The sequence below is a fragment of the Delphinus delphis genome, chromosome 12, assembly GCF_949987515.2.
Source record: "Delphinus delphis chromosome 12, mDelDel1.2, whole genome shotgun sequence".
Lineage (NCBI taxonomy): Eukaryota > Metazoa > Chordata > Mammalia > Artiodactyla > Delphinidae > Delphinus > Delphinus delphis.
This window is the reverse complement of record NC_082694.2, coordinates 49,469,975-49,494,202: the sequence shown is the minus strand read 5'-3', so window position 1 is coordinate 49,494,202 and position 24,228 is coordinate 49,469,975. Positions and strand designations below refer to the sequence as shown.

Here is a 24,228-nt window from a genome sequence, read left to right as displayed (position 1 = left end):
ATTATTATTATATGGTAGGCTCTGGGCTGTGCACTTTACACACATTATTTAATTTTTTCCTCATAACAACTCTGTCGTTGTTATCATGACTTTATGGGAAAGGAAACTGAGTCTCAAAGAGGTTATGCTAGGTATGCTTCCCAAGTGGCATAGCCAGAATTCAAGCTCAGGTGTGTCTGTGGCTACTACAGTTTCATACATTCAACGTGTTGGCACTTACGACTGTAAAAGAATTTGTTAGTATTCCCAAATGTTCCCTTCCCTGTAGAACTGAACCCTTTAGGCCTCTCTTCTAAGCAGCTGTCCATTTCCACCTCTTCCAGCCACATTCCACCACATCTCCGGCCATCTAGCTGTCCTTTCCAGTAAAAGGAGTTTGCATTCCCACAGAATCTTAGGAAAGCATAGCAAAGTGGTAAAAAAGAATTTTTTTAGATTCTAGTCCAGGCACTGCCCCTAACTTACTGAGTGACCCTTAGCAATTCATTATCCTCTGCTCACATTCTTTCTTCAGAGACATAATGATGATCCATTATTTATCTCCCAGAGTCACTGTGAGGATCCCACCAGGTGGATAAATGTGCCAGTGCTCTGAGGAGGATAAAGTGCTATGTAAAAAACAACGAGGGGGGCTTCCCTGGTGGCGCAGTGGTTGAGAGTCTGCCTGCCGATGCAGGGGACACGGGTTCGTGCCCCGGTCCGGGAAGATCCCACATGCCGCGGAGCGGCTGGGCCCGTGAGCCATGGCCACTGAGCCTGCGCGTCTGGAGCCACAGCAGTGAGAGGCCCGTGTACCGCAAAAAAAAAAAAAAAAAAACACACAAAACAAAACAAAACAAAAAACACGAGGGTCCAGTTACATCTCCTGTGTCTTCCACACAAAAGGTATTGAATCGGCAGCCTTCCCAATAATGAGACAACTCTGCGATATGCACAGCACACCGTGTGACCACCACAGACGTTATCTCCAAGGGGAGCTCCGTACTCAGGGACTCCCCTTTCATGAATGGAGGCCCTGTCAATTCAGGTGGCAAAACAACCATTTATACTATGAGGCTGTGGTTTCAGGCCATTAATTGTTAAGCTACATGTGGAGCTTGTTCTGTTTATCTGCGAAACATTCTATCTTTATGGATCTGTGCTCTCTGGCTCCCGTGGTTGGAGGGAATTAAATTTCTCCTTCTTTCAGAATTTTATTATGAGACTTTATGTTTTTAGGTATTAAGAAATCAATCATCTAAGACCACTCTTTGGTAATACCTGACAGAAGGGCTTATTATCATGGAAATAACAACTCTTTTGATTAGGTTTTCTTTCTAAAATTGTTAGGTCATTTCTTCTTGGCCTCCTTCCTTCCCTGATCTGGAATTCCGTGTTCTACTCTGGATGAAATCCACAGTAGAGTCTCTGTAGCAGAGCTGTATGCTGGGTCCTAGGGGCACTGCCTCTCGCCCAGAGTTTCTGTATAGTGTTTATGTAAGTGCAGGTCATTCTGGGTAACAGGGCAGCATGCGGTTTTCCTGATTTGAAACTGGGTCTCCTCACTTTGGGTGATCATCTTTGTACTCCTGTTGTGAAGCTATTGCTGTCTCGGTTTTCTTTTGTTGGGGAAAGTCACATTCTTTTTGGTGAAAGTGCAATAGCTCAGGTGAAAGATGAGACAGCTTCCCCACTGAGCCCATTAGAAGGAGGCATGTCCAGCCTAGAATTGGGAAATACGGAAGAAATGCCATCCATCATTGGGGGAAGGGGTGTGGCGGCTCTGCCTGGTTAAGTCACGCAGCCCAGAGCGTTCCGAATATTTTAGGAGGCAGAGCAAGCCGATTATAATAGCACGCAGGAAAGCGAATCATTCCTTCTCTCAAAAGCTCTGTGGGGCAGCGACCTGCATTGTTTTCCTCCAAAACTAAGAATAGCAGATGACATGTGCCCTCTTCCCATCCTAGCAACCTACATTCATCCAACGGAAGCACTGCTCTTGTCTTACTAGTTTCATAGTGGCTACTGAGAAAAGTTTGATGCTGCTAGAATTCAGAAAGAGTTTAAAAAGCTTTCTATTGTAGATGCCACAGTGCCAATTACTAACATTTCCCCTTCTTGCCTGTGGCCATAGGTTTATTTCCATTTATAATATGGTTGACTCCTCAGTTAATCTGCTGGTACTACTAATAAAAGCTAAGTCATACCATCAAAGTTTCTAGGTGGCAGACTCAACACTAAGGGCTTTACATGAATTGTCTCTTTCAGCATAACAACATCATGAGTATTTAACATCATTCATGTCATTTTGCAGATGTAAAAGGTCAAGTACACAGAGGTTCAATGTTTTGCTTCTGATGACACAGCAAGTGGCTGAACTGGAATGTGAACTCGGTCTGCTTTCCAAAGTCTCGTCAATGAAATGTAAGATTTTAGTATGCTCAGAGAGGTGGTGACATTGCTCCTTCTCTTTCTACTAAATTTTTAAATTTAATTGATGGCTTCTGGCTCTACTGGCATCTTTAATACATCCTTTTCTTTAACCTGGTAATTTCATAAAGTACTCTTGTCTTTCTTATTACCAATGCCAGGCTTCTTATAATACTGAGGGTGGGTAAGGAGCTACTAATGATGAAAGTGATCTGACCAACAAGTCAGATGACATGAGATGAGACCTGCAGACTAAAGCCTATTGTAGCATTTGCTGGTCTCTGAAGCACGTGAACCAACAAAGAAAGTGTACTGGCTCTTCACGGGGGCAGCATGCCCTGTAGTGCAGTATTCAGAATATGCTGCTTTACCTCTGATACCATCTGAGGAAATGTAATTAATAAATGCCAAGAAAACTCCACAGGAAACCGATTTCATTATCAGCGCAGATATTGGACACAAATTACAAGAAAACATGGTTTCACTCTTCCTGCATTTCATGTTTCCATAAGAAGTAGACTTACCCTTTATTTTTCTAAAGCTATGCCGCATTTCTTCCTTCAAGGTTGGTGAATACTTCAAAGCACGGTAGTGTATCTCACTGTCTCCTTCCAAAGCTCAACAGGACACGTCACGTTTTAGAAAGGCTCTTATGGTATTTTAGCATTTTCTAATAAGGACTTGTGAAAGGTTATTAATGTTTTAAGGCTGGATATATGTAGGCTGCCTAGAAATTTATGGTATACACATGACTGAGTAGATTTTTTCTGTTACTTACTGTAGGACGGTTCTGCATTAGCAGTCATGCACTTTTTGCAAAACTTTCTTTCCTTTTTTAATTTTTTTTGACCGCACCGTGTGGCATGTGGGATCTTAGTTCCCTGACCAGGGATCTAACCCATGCCTCCTGAAGTGGAAGAGCGGAGTCTTAACCACTGGACTACCAAGGAAGCCCCTGTGGACTTTCAGGTAAATGCTTAATCTAACTCAGCAAACTCACTTATTTGCTAAGTAATTACTGTAAGTGGCCAAGCACAGTTAGTTTACATGTGTGAATAGAGCCCAGGGTCTCTTAACAGCAAAAGGGACTATACCTATTTTCCACCCAGATCTGGAAATCTGTCTGCCTTGTGAGGGGCCTCACTACAAGTTAGGATAATGGGTTCACTGGCACAGGATGCTAAGGAACTTCCGCAAGACCAGGAAGAGCTGCAACTCGAACTAGTTCTATCTGACTCCAAAGTTACAATCATAACTAATACACACTCCCTGTTGCATATCACAATTCTCACAAAATGCTCTTGAAGTTTTTCCAATGTGGGACAATGATTCACTCCATTATAATGTTAAACAAAAATTATCAAATCATAGAAAGGTGAAAATAGTTCACGTTAAGTAAAAATGGCTGTGTTCTGAAAACAAACGGAAACCATCTTTTGTTTGTTATTTTGTTTTCTACTGATCTCCTGGTAGGAACTAATTTTGGTAAAGGAAACCAGTTGCCTGAAAAGGTGGAACTGCCTTCACTGACCAAGACCTTAGGCTTGGGCAAACTTTAGACAGGCTTCTTCCTGCCTCTAGGGCCCTGGTCTCCCTTTCCTTAGAGCATTTACTTTAGAAAACTGGTAAATCCAAATTCCTTCTCTACCTCTGACGTGTAAATATTTTTAAAGCTTCGTTTCAGTGTTATAACCCAGGACTACTTTTCTCAAGGACTTAGGAGCCCTCGCTTTGAAATATAACCTTCAAGGAAGACAGCTCCCCGTCTTCCAAGTTCTGTGGGGAAAATAGGAGCCTACCTTGAGCGGGTACGTGTTACTCCAACTTATAAAGCTACCTTCGGTCCTGAAGATATTTGAAGGAAAGGGTTTATTCTTCCTTTGGGTGAAGCCTGTCAGCCAACGCAGAAGGTCTAGGGTCTATGATCCCACTACCCCAGCTCTTAAAAACCTTCCAGTTTTGGTCTGTTTTGTTTTTCACAGTGAATTGAGCTCGGACTGCATTTTGGGCTCCTTCTACTGCAATCCTCTTGAATAGATCTCCCTTGTCTGTTTGATGTTGTCCAATGTAATTTTTGTTTTGCCATTACTGTTCTCAGAAAAACGGGAAAAAGTACAAATGATGTCTAATGTCTTTCTTCCATTTTAACCATACAGCATTTCATTTTTATTCCAGTTGTCTGGAGAATTAATATGGAAAAAAGCAGTTCTTCCACCAGCATGTCACACACTGAAAGCCACCTAGCCCATCAGAGCCCAAACTGCAGATGCCCTGTCCTGCACCTACATGATTAGCTAGGCCCTCGCCGCTGACTCTGGTCTGACCCTGCTCAGGAGATGCTCTAGGTGTTTCCAGAAATGGAGCACTCATTACTGCTGTTTTGTTGGCTGCACCTCAAAACTCCCCATGTTAACAGCGATGTGTTGGCTATTACAGGCTAATTAAACTCGCTTTTGAATAATTACATAATAAGTACCCCCAATTTAAATGTAGCACAAAATTATCTTCTAATCAGGCTCTACAAATATGAGCTAATAAGTAATATATTCCTTTAAGTGACTGTGATTAGTTATTTAATTAAAAAATGCACCGAGTTCAATATACATATCTTTATTCCTAATGTGGTTAATGGGATCAGTTCAATAGAAATCCTTTGATCTTTTCTCAAAATAGCACACTGGAAAACCACATGAAATTGCAGAGTAATGGCAGCAAATTTAGCCTAATGAATAGTAATACATGTAATGGACCTTTTGCCATCAAATTTAAATTTATGCCAGCCATGGAAATTATTTAAATGAACATTTAAAAAATTAATCCTATATTTGTGAGGTGCCTGAATTCTAAGAGAACAACCTTCTGCATTCCAAGAAATTAAAACCCCACTTTTCCTAAACTAGAGACCATATTCTCTCTCTCATATTACAAAAAGTAACTTAATCTCTCTGAATCTCCTCAGCTATGAAAATATTTCAGTTTGGCCAAATAATGAAATAGAATAATGTTTACAGAGTACTGAGAACAATGATGAACACAGAACAGATCTTCACTAAATATTAGTTGTTATTGTGATCTATCTTTACTCATGTAACCTGAACCCTGATCAACTGACAGGCAACTAACAGTATTTTCTGAGGGGCTGTACTGATGACCTCATCCCCATTGGTTCAACTAATGTTTAAGAGCTTGCCCCCCCAAATGACATTCCTTTCCTTCTCCTATAATTACACCAGTTTTTTAATTATTTAATAGAGCTTTTCTTTTTCTCCTTTGCCAAAGGTTTAACTGATTTGAGAGTGGCCCAATATCCTATTAGCTACCACCTGCCCACACACATACACAAAGAGAACAGACATATTATTCCAAGCATTATACATCTAAGAGGAAACTGTCCTTCCTAAATAGGGCTCCCGGGAAACAAGAAGCTGATCCTGTTCTCTTTGTAACAAATGACAAACTAGTTTTTCATCAGAAGTTCCCACACCAAAGAGGGTCATCATCTCCATTTAGGTCTCAGATATCAACATACAAAACACCTTTTCAAATTTCTTCAGGAGTTTTGAGAAAAGGATCTATTTAGAAGAAGACCTCAAAATCAAGATGTACTGACATGATTAAGGGTCACTGTGGAACTTCAGCGGTTTGTAGTGTTGCCATTTTGTCAATTTATTAATAAATCAAAGCAGTCTGTCTTACAAAAACTTATGTTCCTGTGAAAAAAGGAGTCTTGGAAAATATGTATATTTATATAATACACATAGTAATAACAGCAAACACTCATGTACCACTTATTATGAGCAAGGCCTTGTTCTGTAACATGCTTTCCATACATTAATTCATTTAATCTAACAACCATGTCTCTAGGCTGAGGGAAAAGCACAGAAGGAGCAAGTGTTTCTGAGAACAAGTGTGAAGGAAAAGTCATCCACTTTGTCACACGTCCAGGCAGCTGAAACCAGGCGTTTTAGGGCAAGGTTGGCCTGTGACCTAGTTACCAATGGCTGCTTCTGATTTCCACCTGTCGACTAAGAGTTGGGGTTCAATTAGACCTCCTGAATTGAACAGCCACCCTCTCATATGCTAAAACACTGTTTATACCAATGTGAAATTGTCATCTGATGCTAACCACACAGGACAGTGTGGCTGGAATCAAGTATAATTGAGTTCCATGTGTTCCCACCCGGGGGGTTGTTCCTGATCTAGTTTCAACATGTACAGCCCCCATCAGGAGGCCTGAGTGGTTTCATCGATTGCCCACCAATGTTCAGCCGGGAAAAGTAACAGCATTATGTAAAAGGGAAAAATATTCCTTTTTATATAACCGAATTAGGAAAAAGAAAAGCCACCATTTATGCTCTACTTTATGCCAGGCATTGCAGTAGACGTCTTACATATATTAGTTTTAATTCTTGTAACCACCTGAAAAACAGGTGATATTTTAATGTCAAAGATAAAGAACCTGTTCTTCAGAAAGAACAGCTGAAAAAGCGTCTGGGGTAGAATGAAAGATGTCCTTTTGTAAAATGGGACTGAAGGTGCAGTTTCTAATTTTTTCTCCTAGAGTTTAACAGAGCAGTGGGTGCACAATAGTTCTCAACACTATTCAGTCAGTGGTGAAACTGACAACCCACCACATATGTAATGTCCCTCTTCGTTAAGAGATCTGGGTGGAATTAAATGGCAATTCAAATTTATCAAGCACTTCATAAAAGGTATTAATTTACTTGTGTTCAAGAAGATGCCAGATTTTTCCCGTTTGATTCATTAATAGCCTTAGGAAAGCACCTAAGTGATAAGCATAGCACATTTTCAGAGAAGAAGAAATCATTTTTGGAAGAGTTTTGGGTCACGGTGATTAGAGAAACTTCATATGTAAATATTCAGGGAGACTGAGAGGCATTAGTGTGACATACACAGAAGGTTTGGGCAATCTACCTGTAAAAGTAATTATGCATCTCTTTACAAAAATCTCTGCTTTCACTTGCTTAAGGAGTAGCAAAAGTGTATAGTAGGCATAGCCAGTTCTAAATATTTAACCCAATGTATTACTTTCCTAAAAAGTCAGTTTTCCAAAATACAACCTGCTGATATCCACCATAACTTTTATCGAGATATATCTAACAGTATGCAAAGTCTAATAACATCAGCGACTGCAATTTTTGATCATGTTATTTTATATTTGTGTTCAAGACACAAAGCAAGTATGAAAAAAGCTATTTAAGAGAACAAGTACATAGTACATTAAGAAACAAAGACCTAGAGGAGGGCTATCCTAGCAGAAAACAATATTCAGATTATAAGAGGATGACAAAAATCGACTCCTCAACTGCAAAAAAAACAGTTGGAAAATAGGAAAAAAAAAAATCATATGAACTAAGAATTTCACAGGAAGTTGTCACACAGAGCCAATTATGCCGAAAGAGCAACACTGCATGAATTATTAAAGTTGGGCATGAAAAAAAATTATAGGGAATTGGATAGAAAAATCCAATGTAGAAAAGAGATCACGCTTACAGAATGTAATATAGAAAGGGAAACCATTCATGGACTACACTATCAAGATACCATCTAGGGGAGGTAAGATCACAAGAAAAGCCTACAGTGGAAGATGCCATTAAAGAAACAGAATCTGAAGTTTAAGCCTTAAGAGGAATTGACAAATTGAAAACTAGAGAGTAAGGAAAGAAACACTGAGGATGAGGAGTTAAACTAGCCTTGGTACAAGAGTGTTGTAGCTGTCATCAGATGGGGTCAGTAGCTGCTGTGTCTTGTATATCAGACAGCAGACTTTGGGGCTGTGGAACAAAATTAAAATTCATGCAACAAGTCTTGTGTGGAACAACGCAAACAGAGTTCCTGCTTCACGGAGCTGTTCTTCTTGCGTGGCGGGGATGCAAGCTATATGTTAATAAACAAGTAACAAATAGAAAAGTAAACACGATTCTTTCAGATAAGCGATAAATTAGTAAAGAGAAGAGGCAGAAAGGATATCTGGAGTGTGGTTATTAACAAGCTGCTCCTCACTTTCCATGGTGTTATAATATTTAACAAAGTCAGGTGACTAAAGAGAGGAGATGTCAAAATGGTAAAAAAAAAAAAAAAAAAAAAAAAAGTAATCTTTCTCTTTCTTTCTCTCCTCTCTCCCCACCCACACCATCCTGTGCTTAGGGCCGGCGTCCCCAGAGAAAGGGAGAGACAGTAAACTAGTCTATAAGGAATGGTTAGTAAGACCTAGAAGCAATGGTTAGAAGAACTGGATCATTTAACTGTGCTCAAGAAGGAAAAAAAAGTGACAATTTTAAGTGCAATTAGACTTCTTACACTGGAGTTCCTAGGTACTCAAAGTGAGGACTCTATGTAAAGAGGACGATAGCCTCCACTCAAACAGCAAAAGAAGGATTCAGCCCAGAGGAAAACCAGCCAGTACTATAATTAGTAAGAACCTATATTGTTTTCAGCATTGTGTTAATAGAGTGGAAAAAACTGAAAAAGTATCAACTGTTCTCATGCTAACGGGGAAAACAAAAGCAAATGTAAATACAAATATAGACACACACACATATCAATGTATAACAAACACCAGACTCCATTTATGAATGATCCATGCTGGAAGATCTTAGAGAAGCTACGAAAGAGACAGTCATGGTTGGGCATGTGAGAATAGGAGAAATGGGGAAAGGAGAAATTTGAGGGAGGGAGAAGGCAAATAGATGGACTGATGTCATGGACAAAAAAGCAGTAACTTTTTTTTTTTTCTTCCTTTTTGACTAACACAGAGAGAATGAGAATACCAATGAAAACAAAAGCAGGATTTTGACAGGATGGTATCATGAAGGGACCACATCTGTCTAGACAACCAAAAGGGAATGGTGTAGAGATCAAGAAACTGGAGGAATTGAATGCATGATCATCAGATTGTATCAGATCACCTTCTAATAACTGTGTATGAAAGATGGCTCTGGAGGCTGAGAATTTTGATATGTGGGATGGAGGTGAGGGAAAGAAACACGAGAAGACAACCAGAATGGACCTCCCAAACCTTCTCCTGCTGAGAGATGACAGCTGAGCTTCTGCTCCTCACTGGCACTCAGTAGCTGCTCTAAGTGCTGAGAGTAAGTAGCTATAATCAGTGGGGGGACAGGGGTGGAAGTGCTATTCAAAAGGAGATGTAAGATATGCATCCTCAACCATTTTTTATCCAAATATCAGAACAAGTAGATTAGAATGATATTCTTCACAAGAATCCCAGATTAGTTATTTTACCGTGACATGAAGTTCTCCTGTGGTTATAGGTGACATCTACAGAGGTCATGAGTTATCCAATAGTGGTTAGTCCACATCTACCTCAATGGTTTTGTTAACCTAAACAAGACAATTATTGAATTTTAAGAAACACTGCTTACAAAGGAAACTAATGGAAATGACCCTAATCCTTGGTATTACGAATATTTGGAATCAAACCCAGGCTCTGATCCATTCATTTTCAGGGTCCACAGCCACTGCTTGATGGTACAGGGCTGCAGGAAAGCAGTACTGATGTGTTAGTCTCACCGTATCACAAAGAAGGAGAAGAAACTATGCATCACCTACAGTTAAAACACATCAACTTGCATTTTAGGGAGACACTGGAAGACTCAGACATTTCTCTATTAAATGAATCAAGGACTGACTGTACCTGCTGTTTGCTTTGCTATTGCCACAATACTCTCACTTCTGAAATTCAGAAATTTACCACTTAAGATAATTTGCTGGCAGAGCGAGTGGTGGGGACTTTTTGTGAGTAGAAAGGTCAAAGAACTTTCCAAAATGCAATGCAATTTTTAAACTTTATAATTTTATTATGGGTGACCCAAGGAAGATCCCCGTATATGGTTATACTGAAAATTATATAATGAGCTAATGGAATGTGAACAGTAAGGTACCAGCCTTGTGTGCTGTCCCCCGCTGCTTTTTCTGGACTACATCATCTTGGTGGGTTTTGTTTTAAAAATTATTTTTTTAATAGATGTGGGGAAATGTACCCACGTAAAAAGTGAGAGCTCTTGGGCTTCCCTGGTAGTGCAGTGGTTGAGAGTCCGCCTGTCGATGCAGGGGACGCGGGTTCGTGCCCCGGTCCGGGAAGATCCCACATGCCGCGGAGCGGCTGGGCCCGTAAGCCATGGCTGCTGAGCCTGCGCGTCTGGAGCCTGTGTTCCGCAATGGGAGAGGCCACAGCAGTGAGAGGCCCTCGTACCACACACACACACACACAAAAACTAAGAGCTCTTATCTCACAATGAGGCATTTTTTCATAGGGTGGACTTCTAGACAAAAATGCAAAGATCTTCTAGGGACTATAGCATGCAACAAAGATTCACAGTAAAGTAAAGAAAGTAAGAAAAAAAGTCGACTAACCTAACCCACCTGAGCTCGGCTCACAGGGGTCAATGTCCTCGTCATCGCTGGGACACTCCGCTGAGGCCACAAGGATGTCATCTGTGGTCTGTAAAGGAAACAAATTCGGTAGATTAATTTAAAGGGACCTAATAGATCTTTTCATCTTGTCTCGTGGACTAGTAAAACACCACCTGACAGATCGAGAAACCAAATTCAATTATTTCCCTTCCCGAGGACACAGAGCTTACATTCTTCAACTTAGTTTAGATCCCTCATGGAAGAATTGGCATATTTGTGAAAACTTGATTCTAGCTTATTTTCCACGAGGATATGGAAATGGTGGTAGCCAACTTGTACAAACCCATCCATTTAACTGCCCAGGGAAGCTGCACACAGGAGCAGACAGAGGTTTAAAACAGCCTGGCAGAAACGATGATGTGAAATTTATTACCGCCCTGGAGTGCTACAAGGCTTGCATCAGTACTTGTGCTTGGCTTCCTAAAAGCAGAACAACTATATAAGCTTTTATATTCATGACCAGGTAGAATTTGATGTATCTTTGAGATATAGCTTGTCTTTATTAGGAAACACAGATTAAACAGAGAATATCTTTCACTGATGCAAAAAGGGAAGCAAATATAGTCCATTGAAGGTACTTTTTGAAATCTGTGTTGAGCTTTCACACTCATTACAAAGTTCTCATCTTTGTCATATTCAGAGAGCAGGTATTGTTTCCCCATTGTCCTTTCCATCATTAAGGTTTTAGAATAAATGAAGAGTGTATTGGGGGGATGATATTCTACAGCAAATAGGATAGAGGTGACAGTTTTCTTTCTGACATTCTAGTTGCTTCACTGCACTTACAGCAAAGAAGATAACCATCGCTGTAATAAAAAGCAGAGTGTGTAAAACCTAGCAGTTAGCCACATCATCAACACGTTTACGAGCATCAAAGGTTGTTCTTTACTGCCGCTTATAAGCAGCAATAAACTCAGCACAGATATTGCATGGAAACTGTGAAGGTTTGCATCAGATTTGGCTAATGCTAAGGAAATACACAGAGAATTCAAGGTACAAGAAGGAAAATATCTCATTACATCGGCTAAGGATTAAGGAGATTATAATTGTCTAGATGATACTCAGAACTGCAACACGGATGAAGTCCTTATTTAAAAGTAGAATTACAATAATAAAGGTCTTAAATTAAAGAAAAATCAGATATATGATATACTTTTATTAAGGGAGTGTCTAATAGTCAGGGGGTAAAGTATAAATATATAAATGTTAAGAGAATTGCGCTATTTTGAAAAGTGGAGACAAGGGATGATGCATATTTGTGGCAAAATTAGGCTCAAAAATGTTTCAAGTACAAGGTCTTTAATTAATCAAGAATAAAGAATTTGTCCAGATGCTAGTGCTTCAAAACATAACTTTAAATAAATGCAAGCATTTAATAGTATTTTGAGATGGTTTCATGTTATTCTGCTTTTAATTCCTCTAACACAGTTGGGAGACTGAATTAATTTATTTTGCTGCTGTCATTTTAAAAGAAGTTCAAATACCAGTTTTCCTGGAATTGTAACTGTTAATGCCAGTGATAGCCACTAGCAATTGGTGTGATAGTCACGTAGGTATCGTTCAGTACAGTGAGCTTTAAAAGGCAAGAATCCAGCCTCCTTCTGGCACGAGCACAACTTGCAGGATAACATCCAAACTGACTTGATAATAACAAGTTATTGGATTATGAGGTCTGGCATGTCAATTGTTCCAATTCGCCCCAGAGCTGATAATCTGTTTTTTAAAAGCCAACATCAAGTGGAAAGCTACCTTTTTTTGAAAACCACAGTGCATATTTTTAAAATTAATTTCATGGTTCCAAGAGAATTTTTCATTTTCCTTGAGGAATTTTTGTTCTTGGTGGAGGGGGGGAGGAGGATGTGGATAAATTCTTTAATCTGGTTCTTCTCATCCTGGCAGTGATGTTGCCCCCTCTCCCCTCCTCCACCTGGGAAGACATCTGGCAATGTCTGGAGATATTTTAGTTGTCTCGGCTGGGTTGAGGTGGGAGTGGGTGAGCTCCTATTGGCGTCTAAAGAGTGGACACCACGGATGCTGGTAAAAAATCCTAAAACGTATGTGGCAGCCTTCCCACAACAAAGAATGATCTGACCCAAACGACAATAGTGCAGAAGTTGAGAAACTCTGCTCTAAAAGCTTAAAAACTGTTCTGTACCTTGTTTTTCTCATCTGAAAAAAATGGAGAGCATAGTCACTGTTGTTGTAAAGATTAACTTAGTACATGAAAAGTACCTAGAATAGGACCACCTTTTAAATATTTATAAAAGTTGTGATATTACCAACAGTATTGTTGTTTCACGAATGGAACACCAATTTAATATTTTTGCACTATATTTATAAGTAATATAATTTTAGACATTAAACTGGAAGTTGTACATGTGAATTATTCTTAACTTTAGATCTCATGTTAGCTTTTATATCAAAATACAGTAGCTCTATTGGTACTTTGTTGAACTAAGCTTCCATCTTTTGCTGCCTAGGTTCAAATTCTGAACGAGAAGTCAAACATCGAATATAAATAATAAAGGTTGCTTCCTAAAAGAAATTCACGGACTAGAAACGTGTAGCTCAGTGTAGTGTTTCATGCAGACTAAGTTATTTAGGCTGCAAAGTTAAATTTTGTTTTAAAAGTTGACCTAATATTTAAATTCAACAGCCTTTCCAAACAATTCCACAGCAAACAGAAAGTGTTAGAGAATGTTCTCAGTGTCATCTTTCACACAACACAGTTCCTAAAATAACAAAAGATGTCATACAATAGACAGTACCTCCTATAGCCTTTTACAGTAGGAAAAATATCACTGTGCAAATTCGACCCTATTGTACAACTATATTTTAGTTTTTAATGCACTTTTCCTGATAAAATGAATACACATTGTTTTCATATTTTTCTCTCAGAAATTAAAATCCAGTTTATTATTGGATTCATTTCAGAGGCTAAATTAACCAAACAATTTTCTAGCCAAAGCTGTGTAATTTAAATTTAATTCACCGTGTTTGGAACTGCCTCCCTATGACATGCTGTTGAAGAAACTCAAATATGTCACATTAATCAATTCTGTTCTTCAGTATACTTTTCTCTGATGTTTATAACCTTTTTCAGAAAAGAGACGACCTTCTGAAGGAGACAGAATAGTGATGGAGCAAAAGCATTAGCTTTACATAACCGTCCATTTAGATGAGGGTCCCTAACTGTGCATTCAACCACTCACAGGTCAAAGTGCATGCTGATCGTCCCTAATTCAGAGTGGTGTGGACATTTTCATGGCAAACGTCTGTTCTTGTTCAGAATGTTTACTGAAACTACTTAGGTCTCCTTACCTTTAGGGGAAAAAAATGATTTGCACACAATTCAGGAAATAAAGGCACTGAAACTTAATTCACATGTCATATGGATAAACACCAACTTGTATAGGGTAGGAAAATTTAATCAGAATGGGGGAGAAAGGACGTCCTTAATGTACAGTAAGAAGTTAGACCAGTTTTTTTTTAATGTCCAGGGTTATTAGGCAGAGACCACTTGGTGGGTTAGAAAGTAGAGAAACACTGATGTATTTTTGTTCTTTGTATTTCTGCTCTACAGAGAGCCTTTTTCCCCACCACCACCTTTAATGGTAGAATTTGCTGCATATTCACTTTTTTGAATATAGCACAATTGCATATCTATGTGCTAAAAAGACAGGATGAGAGGATGGATAAACTTAGTCTGTAATATTATATCCTTGCTAAGACTAGCATTCCTAGACCTTATTCCTCATGGTAAACAGCTTTGCTGAAGACGGGTAAATTCTGATGAAAAGATCCACAAGAAAACTCTACCAGCAAAAATCTGATTTGTGAGAAAAAGAACATATTCTAACTGTGCAAACGGATGTCCATTATGAATTTGATGCCCACAAAGAAATTCTTGATTTACTCTAAAATTTCGATTGAAACTTTGTTTCTAAACTGCGACAGTCTATCCAGCTATACATCCAAATACAATGTAAAAAACAAAATAATTGTCTCTGGCTTCCCTGGTGGTGCAGTGGTTGAGAGTCCGCCTGCCGGTGCAGGGGACGCGGGTTCGTGCCCCGGTCCGGGAAGATCCCACATGCCGCGGAGCGGCTGGGTCCGTGAGCCATGGCCGCTGAGCCTGCGCGTCCGGAGCCTGTGCTCCGCAACGGGAGAGGCCACAACAGTGAGAGGCCCGCGTACGGCAAAAAAAAAAAAAAAAAAAAAAAAAAAAAAAATTGTCTCAAGCAATGGTGCTCACTCGTGTAACAGTATTTAGCCTCATCTCTCACTGCTGTGATGGACATTTATACTGAGCTGATTGAGACAACTGATGGACGGCGTATGGTGCTAGCTGACATGTTTGGCTAATTGACGGACACTTGTTTTGATACTTTAGTCTACATGAAGCTGCTCTGGAAGAGAAAGAACATTGACGTCTGCCTTTCACAGCACTGAATCTGATAGTCTTCCTTATCAGATTTATTGCTAGATGTGTTTTCTTGAAAAAAGAAAAATACCAGGATTCACAATTAGTGACACAAATTCCTCAAGCTAGGTCTGAACCATTGCACTGATAACTTATGGGGCAAGAAGTTTCTAGGAGGTGGGGAAGTCACAATTTTCACCAAAAGGAAAAACTGCAAAAAAATAACCCAGTTGTAATACATATATAGAATTCCCCAACAGTGGGTCAATTTGATCAAATCAAATCACTAAACAAATACGTCAAAATGGTAATTTTAGTTAATCCTATTAAAAATGTAGAAGGAACTTAGAGACTTTGCATAGATTCCATGCTAGTTTCCATTGTCTCAGTGAAGCTTTTGGTTCTTATTTGTCATTTGTTTCTCTGAGTAGCAGATGCCACATAAAGATATCAGTCCCATGCTCACTAATCTAATAAAAATAAAAATAATAAACTGAGATCCAATACATGAAGGATGCATTTTAGCTCCAGCACATGAGTAACAAAGAATACGAAGATCAATTAGTCACCAACAAATCAGTCACTCATCTATTCATAGCATTTTCTGGTGGGCACAAAATATGGTCACTACCTAACAAGGCACAAATCGTGATTCCTACTTGCAAATAACTTATTGTGCCCATTCTATTCTAAAGCAGAAGAACAAATCACTCATTAATACAAATAACAAAATCAATTCTAATAGCTTATTTTGATTGAAATTTAACAGTGCTCCCATATCTACTACTTCATTAAATATTCACCAACGACACACTTATGCAGAATGCAGGTGGAGGTGCTATTATTCTGAGTGTTACAGTTAAGTGCCTGCTCAAAAAAAATACCCATTTGTACACTCATTTACCCAATCTGAATGTTTGAACGTTGGCATTCATGAATATTTAGGGCAAAACTGAAATATCCCTGAAAACGGCCAGCTTTCACATTTCTTTAATGTTTTTTTCCCCTCAATTGATGCCTTAGGTTATTACAAAAAGTGACCAGAAATCAGCTGTCTGCTTGGGAAAAAGACAGACTTGAAAGCCATTCAATTTTCTTCAGAATTTTACTAACTGTTTAAAATGTATGCAATGGGGCTTCCCCGGTGGTGCAGCGGTTGAGAGTCCGCCTGCCGATGCAGGGGACATGGGTTCGTGCCCCGGTCTGGGAAGATCCCACATGCTGTGGAGCGGCTGGGCCCATGAGCTATGGCCGCTGAGGCTGCGCGTCTGGAGCCTGTGCTCCACAAGGGGAGAGGCCACAACAGTGAGAGGCCTGTGTACCACAAAAAAAAAAAAAAAAAAAAAAAAAAATGTATGCAATGGTTTCAGAACAGTGCAAGTGAGTTGGATAGAAAAACTCACCATGTAAAGAGGTCATAAATATCTTACTCATTCTAACATGCATTTTCATATGCATTTGATAGTGGTCATCCTAACAGGAAAAAACTCTAAGGGGGAAGATAGGGATATGGAAATAATGCCACAGAAAAAGGAAATTATGAGAGGAAGAAATGAACTGAATTCCTGCTTAATGAAACAAAAACACATTTTTGCAAAGTTATGCAAAAGAGTAAACCTGCAAAATAAAAACCTGGTGTCAGGAAGCTTGAAATTAAATTTATCTTTTTAAAAAAAGATAAATTCTTATCTTTCTTTGAGCTACTAATGACCTCTATGCTCATACCGCATTTCCATTTTTAGCCAAAGCAAATAGGAGAGCTGGCCAAAGAAAAAGCTAAAGTGAAGTTTAAATTTTCAGGGAGGATTTGGAATGTCTATTCTCTTGGATTCTCATGAATTAGAACTTGGGAGTGTAAGACCGCCAAAGAATGCTGGTAGTGATGTGGAGATGCTGAAAGGGAAACTAGAATATGCATGTGATTGAATGTGTTCCCTCTCTGTGTGTTTTGTTTTTGAACAAAGCCCTTTCTGAAATGGGTTCGGCCATTTCCAAATTAAATAAATACTGACAGATGTTTACAATGCAAATCTAGGCTTCTAGCTGTGTCAATATGAATCTTTAGTCTAACTATTGTGACTGAATGGACTAATTAGTCACACAGGTTGAACTGAAAATCCTTATTGGTAATGAGGCCAAAACATTTTATAATTGTAAAATGCCAACGATGGATAGTTTCAACAACATGTCTCCAAAATCCAAGCTTTCATTGTTGGCATCTAACATATTAGGAAATGGAATCATGTTTTAGTCAAGCAGTCATATATCTTCTTGTACTGAGCCAGACACTAGTGATCATTAGTCTAAGGTCTTTATTTTACATATCAGGAAACCGAAGCTAGAAATTTAAGTGTTTATGCTTGACCACAATTATACCGCTAATTAATGGCAAAGCTATGAGATTATCCCGACCTCCAATAGACTGTGATTGTCTCTCATCCCGGGTGACTTCTATCCATCCATCCAGCACTCACCCAGCCATCCTCCCATTCATCCATCCATCCATCCCAAACCATTTTGTTCTTTAAAGGATTTCATGTGATTATAAAGATACACAATTAAATAGATTTAAAATAAGTTAAAAGGTGGCGAAGGAGAGTACTGGCTTTTATATAAGTAACCACTAAAATTATCATGAAGAAAACATACACAGATATCAGGAGACATATCCACAGACAGCTGTTGTACCACTTGATATGGCAGCACGTTAAGTTGCACTAAAAATGGAACAAAATGAATGCTAGAGTTTAATTTTTTACTCCAGTTACAAAAAGTCAAACATTGACAGAACTGCAGTTACTTTGAAATGAAGTAAACCCAGAAAGTTCTTTATTTACGTGTGGTAATCTTTTCTTATTTTTTTTAAAGACCTTAAACATCTTGTCTCTCATCTCTGCACATAAATGCAGAACTAAATTCTTGGGGACAGAAAGAAAATGTAGATTATTGAACCTTTTCCTATTTTTCCCCTTGACTTAGAACAGTGCAGGTCACGCTGGCTACAAAATTAACCCAAGGAACTCTTTTGTCTCTCTTCTCATTAATCCACTGATGAAAACTTCCAAGGTCTCTCTTATTAACTTCTGTTTTCACAACGTAAGTGCTAATGAGATATTTAGCTTTGTCTCTCTCACACAACCATCATTAGGGTTTTGTCAAATTATCTTAATACATCTTGGGGATAAGTAAGTGGAGGTGACCATTAATTAATAATACTGTTGTTTCTCCAGGTACAGTCTAGACATCCATTCATTGATCAGAAGGAGCCACAGGCAGCTAGTTATCCAGAACACTTCTTTTCTACTGCGCAGGACCATGACCAATGTCCCCGTGATAGAGCTTCAACTTGGAGATATGTGAGAACTTCCATCCCACACAATGCTTGCAGGCGGGGACAACAAGAATTAGGGATGTGGTTGGAAATGATGTTGATGAAGTTGACAGTGGGTTTCCTGATTTTTTTTTGGACCCATATGTTGAATATATGCAAGGTTCTATACCAGCATCTTGCCAATATCTGAGCAGTACCGCTATGAGTGTTTCTATCAAGGAGTGATTGAGAGTAAATGTGATCTCGCTTAAATGTTATAATGTTATTTTGTTCATGCACTAAGAGCTCCAGTCCTTGCTGGTTATAATTAAACTGGAACTCCAAGCTTTCACATCTGACTATTTCATTCCTTATGTTGAGTACTTTGGTTCCTTAATACATATTTGGAATGTTGTACTGTTGAACCACTTCAGTTTAATTTGCTACATGCTTATCAATAATGAAAAATATATATCAAGTCTCAATCTGGATCTCATAAGTAATATGTATCATCTTGAAATGATTTCTGTGTTCTCAACAGTACATAAGAATAGATATACTATATAGGCAAATATATATACTATGCATGTATATATATGACTAAATGTATATATATAATCATTTGTATATGACAAAATAACTTCTCTATCTCATAGGGATATTATGGGGATCCATTTTTTTTAATTAATGTTTTTTTAAAAGTCTTTTTAATTAATTAATTTTTATTTTTGGCTGCGTTGGGTCTTCATTCCTGCATGTGGGCTTTCTTTAGTTGCGGAGAGCCGGGGCTACTCTTCATTGCAGTGCGCACGCTTCTCATTGCAGTGGCCTCTCTTGTTGCGGAGCATGGGCTCTAGGCCCGCGGGTTTCAGCAGCCGTGGCACATGGGCTCAGCAGCTGTGGCTCGTGGGCTCCAGAGCGCAGGCTCAGCAGTTGTGGCGCACGGGCCTAGTTGCTCCATGTCATGTGGGATCTTCCCGGACCAGGAATCGAACCCGTGTCCCCTGCATTGGCAGGCGGATTCCCAACCACTGTGCCACCAGGGAAGTCCCCGGGGATCCATTTTGATATGTGCGAAAGCACTCTGTAAATATGAAAGTCCTTACGCAGCAATGTTTATATGTTATTATTACAACTAATACAGAATTAGTTTTGCTCCTCACATGACAATATGAAGAACACTTCTGGGGAGTGCTTAAAGAGGGCAGCCAAAAATCCACTCAACTGAATATATTTCATTTTTATGTCTTGAAATCCTCTTGTCCCCTCAGTTGAATAGGATCTGTATCTCTCACTTCAATTGGCCCCTCACATAAATGTTGCTATTCTTGGGAAGATCTCTTTTACATCAGAATATGATTCACTTCAGCATTGCTTATTGAGTGCCCATGTTTCAGTCTCACTGGTAACCTACAAGATGGGCAGTGCCAATCCACATCTGGCACTGTGATTCCCTCTTCTCCATGTCAGCGCTCCGGGAGAGTTAATGCACAGATGCAGGGTTACTGGAGTTCTCTCAAAATTCTCCTCCTTATTCACTTTCCTGGGACTTGGAAGATTGTGACAACTTGATTTATTTTATGCCCGCGTCCAGAGTTTACTCTAAATCATGCCCTATTATATCTAGAGCATTTAAATGAACAGAAAATAAGAAAAAAGAGATCACGTAGCAAACACTGCTAATTAAAGGAGAGAGAGACAGACAGACAGCAAAACAGACAGAGAGAAGGAGAAGGAGCAGTAGGGAGGGGAGCTGAGGGGAGAAGAAGAGGAGGCTGACTCTAAGTGTGATGATCCATGCCGCACAATGCTTCTTATTATAACGGTCGTATCTGTAGTTATAACAAAACATAGCCCATGGTCGTGTTCCCTATATGGATTAATAATACGCGAATTAACTCTCGTAAGACACTGAGCAATATTTTCTTAGTGCATTAGAACAGTAGAGGTGTGCGCCTTTCCAAATTATATTTAAATCTAAAAGTTTGGGAACTGCGTAGGTGTATGTTTTATTTCATGTATTTCTGTGGGACAGAATTTATGTCTGCGTTTTATAGCCCTCGAGCATCTATCACATCTATCACAGTTCAACAGAGTTGATTTAAAATGTCATCACCATTGATTGTGGTGATTATTTCCCAATGTATATGTGTATCAAAACATCAACCTTAAACAATTTAAATTTGTCAATTATATGTCAATAAAGATAGAAAAAAAATGCTATCATGCTCTAAAACCTGGCTTATCTTCTTTAAGTATCTGTAATTTCAATAAAAGCACTTGATGAAGATAAGTATGATTGTGAAAATTGAATTAATAAAGTTGAATGAAGGATTCCTCTTGACTTAAAAAATAGAAGACATATTACACATGACACTTGCATTGGTAGAAGCATTTCAAATAATCTTATTCCTGATGTTCATCCTCTCTAAGTTCACTACGCCTAGGTGTACGTTTGCCACAATTGCTCATTTATAACAGCTCTTTAAATCTCCAAATAAGAGTGAGCAAGTATAGATTATTTTCCAGGAGTATAACTCCTAAGAGTGGGAGATGAGACTTGTGGCAAAAATCACACTTTTTCAAAGATTTTATCTGCCTTCTAACATCTCTAGAAGTGACAATGAAACTTTGTAACTGGTTTTCACATTATACCTCATGGCTGGAAATTTATGGTAGAGAAATAGCAAAAAGTGACATTATCTTTAACTGCAAAGAGAGAACGACTAAAAGTTAGAAGGAAGGAGAAGGTAAAAATGTCTTGCAATAAGTTGGTCTGCCTGCTTTTATGAAGCATCCCTGTCCGTTGAGAAAGCAATAAGATATAGCCTGCCTTAGAGAAAGGACCGAGAAAAAAAAAAATAGTTGACTGCCATGCTGGTTTTTTTTTTCCTGTATAATATACCCCCAACTATTCCAGTTTCCCCTGAACTCTATTGCCATAGTCTTACCTTGTAAATACTTTCATTGGATTATAAGGAAACTATGCCTTTATAATGTTTTCCTTCAAAATCTAACTGCAGGATGAAACTTTTATCTTCTTCCTGAAATAAACTGCATGAAGGTAAGGGCTGGCTGAGACCAGCCATCAAATTCAGACTAAGACTTAAGTGCAGGACAGAATGCACTCACGAAATTTGTATCTTTTCATGGATTCTTCCATGCCTTCACTCATTCATTAATTCATTCATCTATTCACAATCATTTATTGAATACTTTTGATTAACAAGGGGTTATACAGAAGAGGAATATAATATGGCACCAGACTTCCCTCCCTTGAATTGCTTGGAGAACTTCAGGTGTATGACAAACGGAGGCCATCTATAAGCAGAAAATCCTCTCTATACCCCTGAGCATAGAAGGAGCATGGGTATTAGAGCTAGATAGACTGGGCTGAAATCCCAGCTCTGCCACTTATTGGCTGTTGATGTTGGGCAAATTATCTAGCTTCTTTAGGTTTCTTCCTACGTAAAAATGAAGTTATTTACACCTATTTTGAATTTTGATGAGGATGAGATTCTCTAGGGCTAGATAGGCACAATGTCTAGCACAATGGCTGGCACTTAGAAGACGCTGTCGGGAGTATTTACTATGTAGACACAGCTGGCTCTGTACACATTGTCACTTTGCTCTCCTTGCAACATGGGAAGAGAAGTTTATCCTAGCCCTGGATTTCTGTGATCTTCAGACACAGACATTCCCTTCACAAAGGAAGTATAATTTCCTGGCTTAAATTCACACTTCTACGTTTAAACATCCTATAAACAGAGTAAATTACATATTTGAAGTGAGAGTTCTTGTTAAAACACCTCAAAAAACATCATAACTACCAGTGTATTGAAAAGCCAAGGGGCTTCTCTTCTCTTCTCCCTAGCTGCATGATGTAACCAAGCATTTATCAAATCCTACTGTTTTCAGAGTTTGGAGACTTCAGTTATTTGTTCCAGTTCCCTTCTAGTAAAGACAGGGAAACCCTAAGTCGGCACAGTCAGGAGTGCAGTGTCATATCACTGCACCGACAGTGTCCAGCTCAGGAATAGATTGTGGTCTCCTGGCCCTCCATCCAGTTGGCATCCAACTCCTTCAGTTTCATATTTGGGTGTAGTGAAGACGAAAATAGAGGCAGGATTAATTTGTCACTTTTCCCAAGTTTCTCAAACATGATTTGCCTTTTTCAATTCTTCCCTAGGTTTAATTGAAAACTTTAAGCAAGGCCTTTGAAAAATACCAGGGACTGTGGCCTTCTGACATCATCTGGAGCTGCCAGACTGGTGAGCACTGAGTAGCTCCTGCAAAGCCCACTAAGGACCACCTGAAGAATGCACAGATGCTGAAGGGGCATCATGAGATGCTGGGAGCCTCATGAGAGAGTCTCCCTTTTTGTGCACACTTCATCAGACGGCATCTGTGTCTAAACTCTTCCCTGAGATCTTCGAGGGATCTTCCCTGAGATCTTCCCTGAGATCTTCTAAACTCTTAGCCATGTCCTCTTTTGGATAGCTTTCCTCTCTTCCGCCTTGCATTTACAATCAGTTCCTCTCAATTCTGACGTGTTTCCTCGAAGTTGCTATCATGCCTCTCCACCTGGATGAGCCCTTTTCCTCCCTTACACACCTCTGCAATCCCTTAACCTTCTCCTCATCCTCATTACTGGAATGCCTGCTGATTAAGAATAAGAATTAAGCCTTCTATTCACCAAAAAATGTCCCTTGTCATTATGAGAACTTTTGGAATCATTTAAGTGTCATCACGTAAACAGAAAGATAAGCTTCTCTTGATGGTTTGGTAATGCTGTTATGAGCATCAGTGCTACCTGCAACATAGCAGTGACCTCAGATGCCAAAGAGAATAGTATCCCTGTCCTGCTCCATAGGTCCTCAAACTACTCTTCCACTTTTCAGTTGATGTGTACTCTTATTAGTTTTTCTCTTTTGTCTGTCACTGTCAGGCTTTATAGAGGCCTGTTTCTGTTTTCAAACTTGCTCCTTCATATCTGCTTTGAGCTGGAAATCTAGATAATCAGATAACCAATGTTCTCTATCTTAGAAACAGGGTCACAGAGGCTCTCAAACAAGAAAGCCCAGGTGCTTCAGAGTCCAGGCTCATGGCTTAAAATACACAAGACTTGTTAGTTTCCTCAAAATGCCAAGTTCCTTATGAAGGGAGTGCATTTATTGGTAAGTTAGCACCCAGTAATATTTTTACTATGATAATTCTCAAACAGGCTATTCTTCATTAATTCCAAGAAACTCTACTGGAACTAGACTCCAAATACCTGAATCTCTATTCTCTAACATTTAGTCAAATAGAAGCCAAGCTTCCTTGGTGCTCTTCTGAGTTTGCAGGGGGGGAGATGAGCAATGTAGTAAGGAAAGTGGCTGCCTTATTGTCTTTGACCCCCTTGCTTCCTGAAAAGATGGGAGTGGGGTTGTTGGCTTGTACTTCAAGGTAGAACCTGATGTGGACATGCAAGGGTTCAACTACATTTATCCAGAGTGAGTGGTTCACTCAGTGTATCCTGAGCAGAGAGAGAGATCTGGTTGCCCCTCTTCTGGTTTCCCACGACCAGCTTTTCACTTGAGAAACTGAGGAATGCTAGTCCTCATGCTAGCATGCTAGCATGCTGGCAATG

At 39.3% G+C, this 24,228-nt stretch overlaps 1 protein-coding gene across 24 annotated transcripts in view; it reads right to left on the bottom strand.

Annotated features, from left to right (window-relative positions):
• Window positions 1-24,228, bottom strand: part of NRXN1 (neurexin 1) — a 1,121,172-nt gene that overhangs the window by 15,250 nt on the left and 1,081,694 nt on the right. For 15 of the 24 annotated variants that reach the window (XM_060026625.1, XM_060026628.1, XM_060026631.1 and 12 more), the window contains one exon: window positions 10,804-10,891. In XM_060026625.1, coding sequence (XP_059882608.1) covers window positions 10,804-10,891 — 88 coding nt within the window. The remainder of the gene's footprint in view (window positions 1-10,803; window positions 10,892-24,228) is intronic. The other 9 variants (XM_060026644.1, XM_060026633.1, XM_060026632.1 and 6 more) reach the window with 1 other exon arrangement.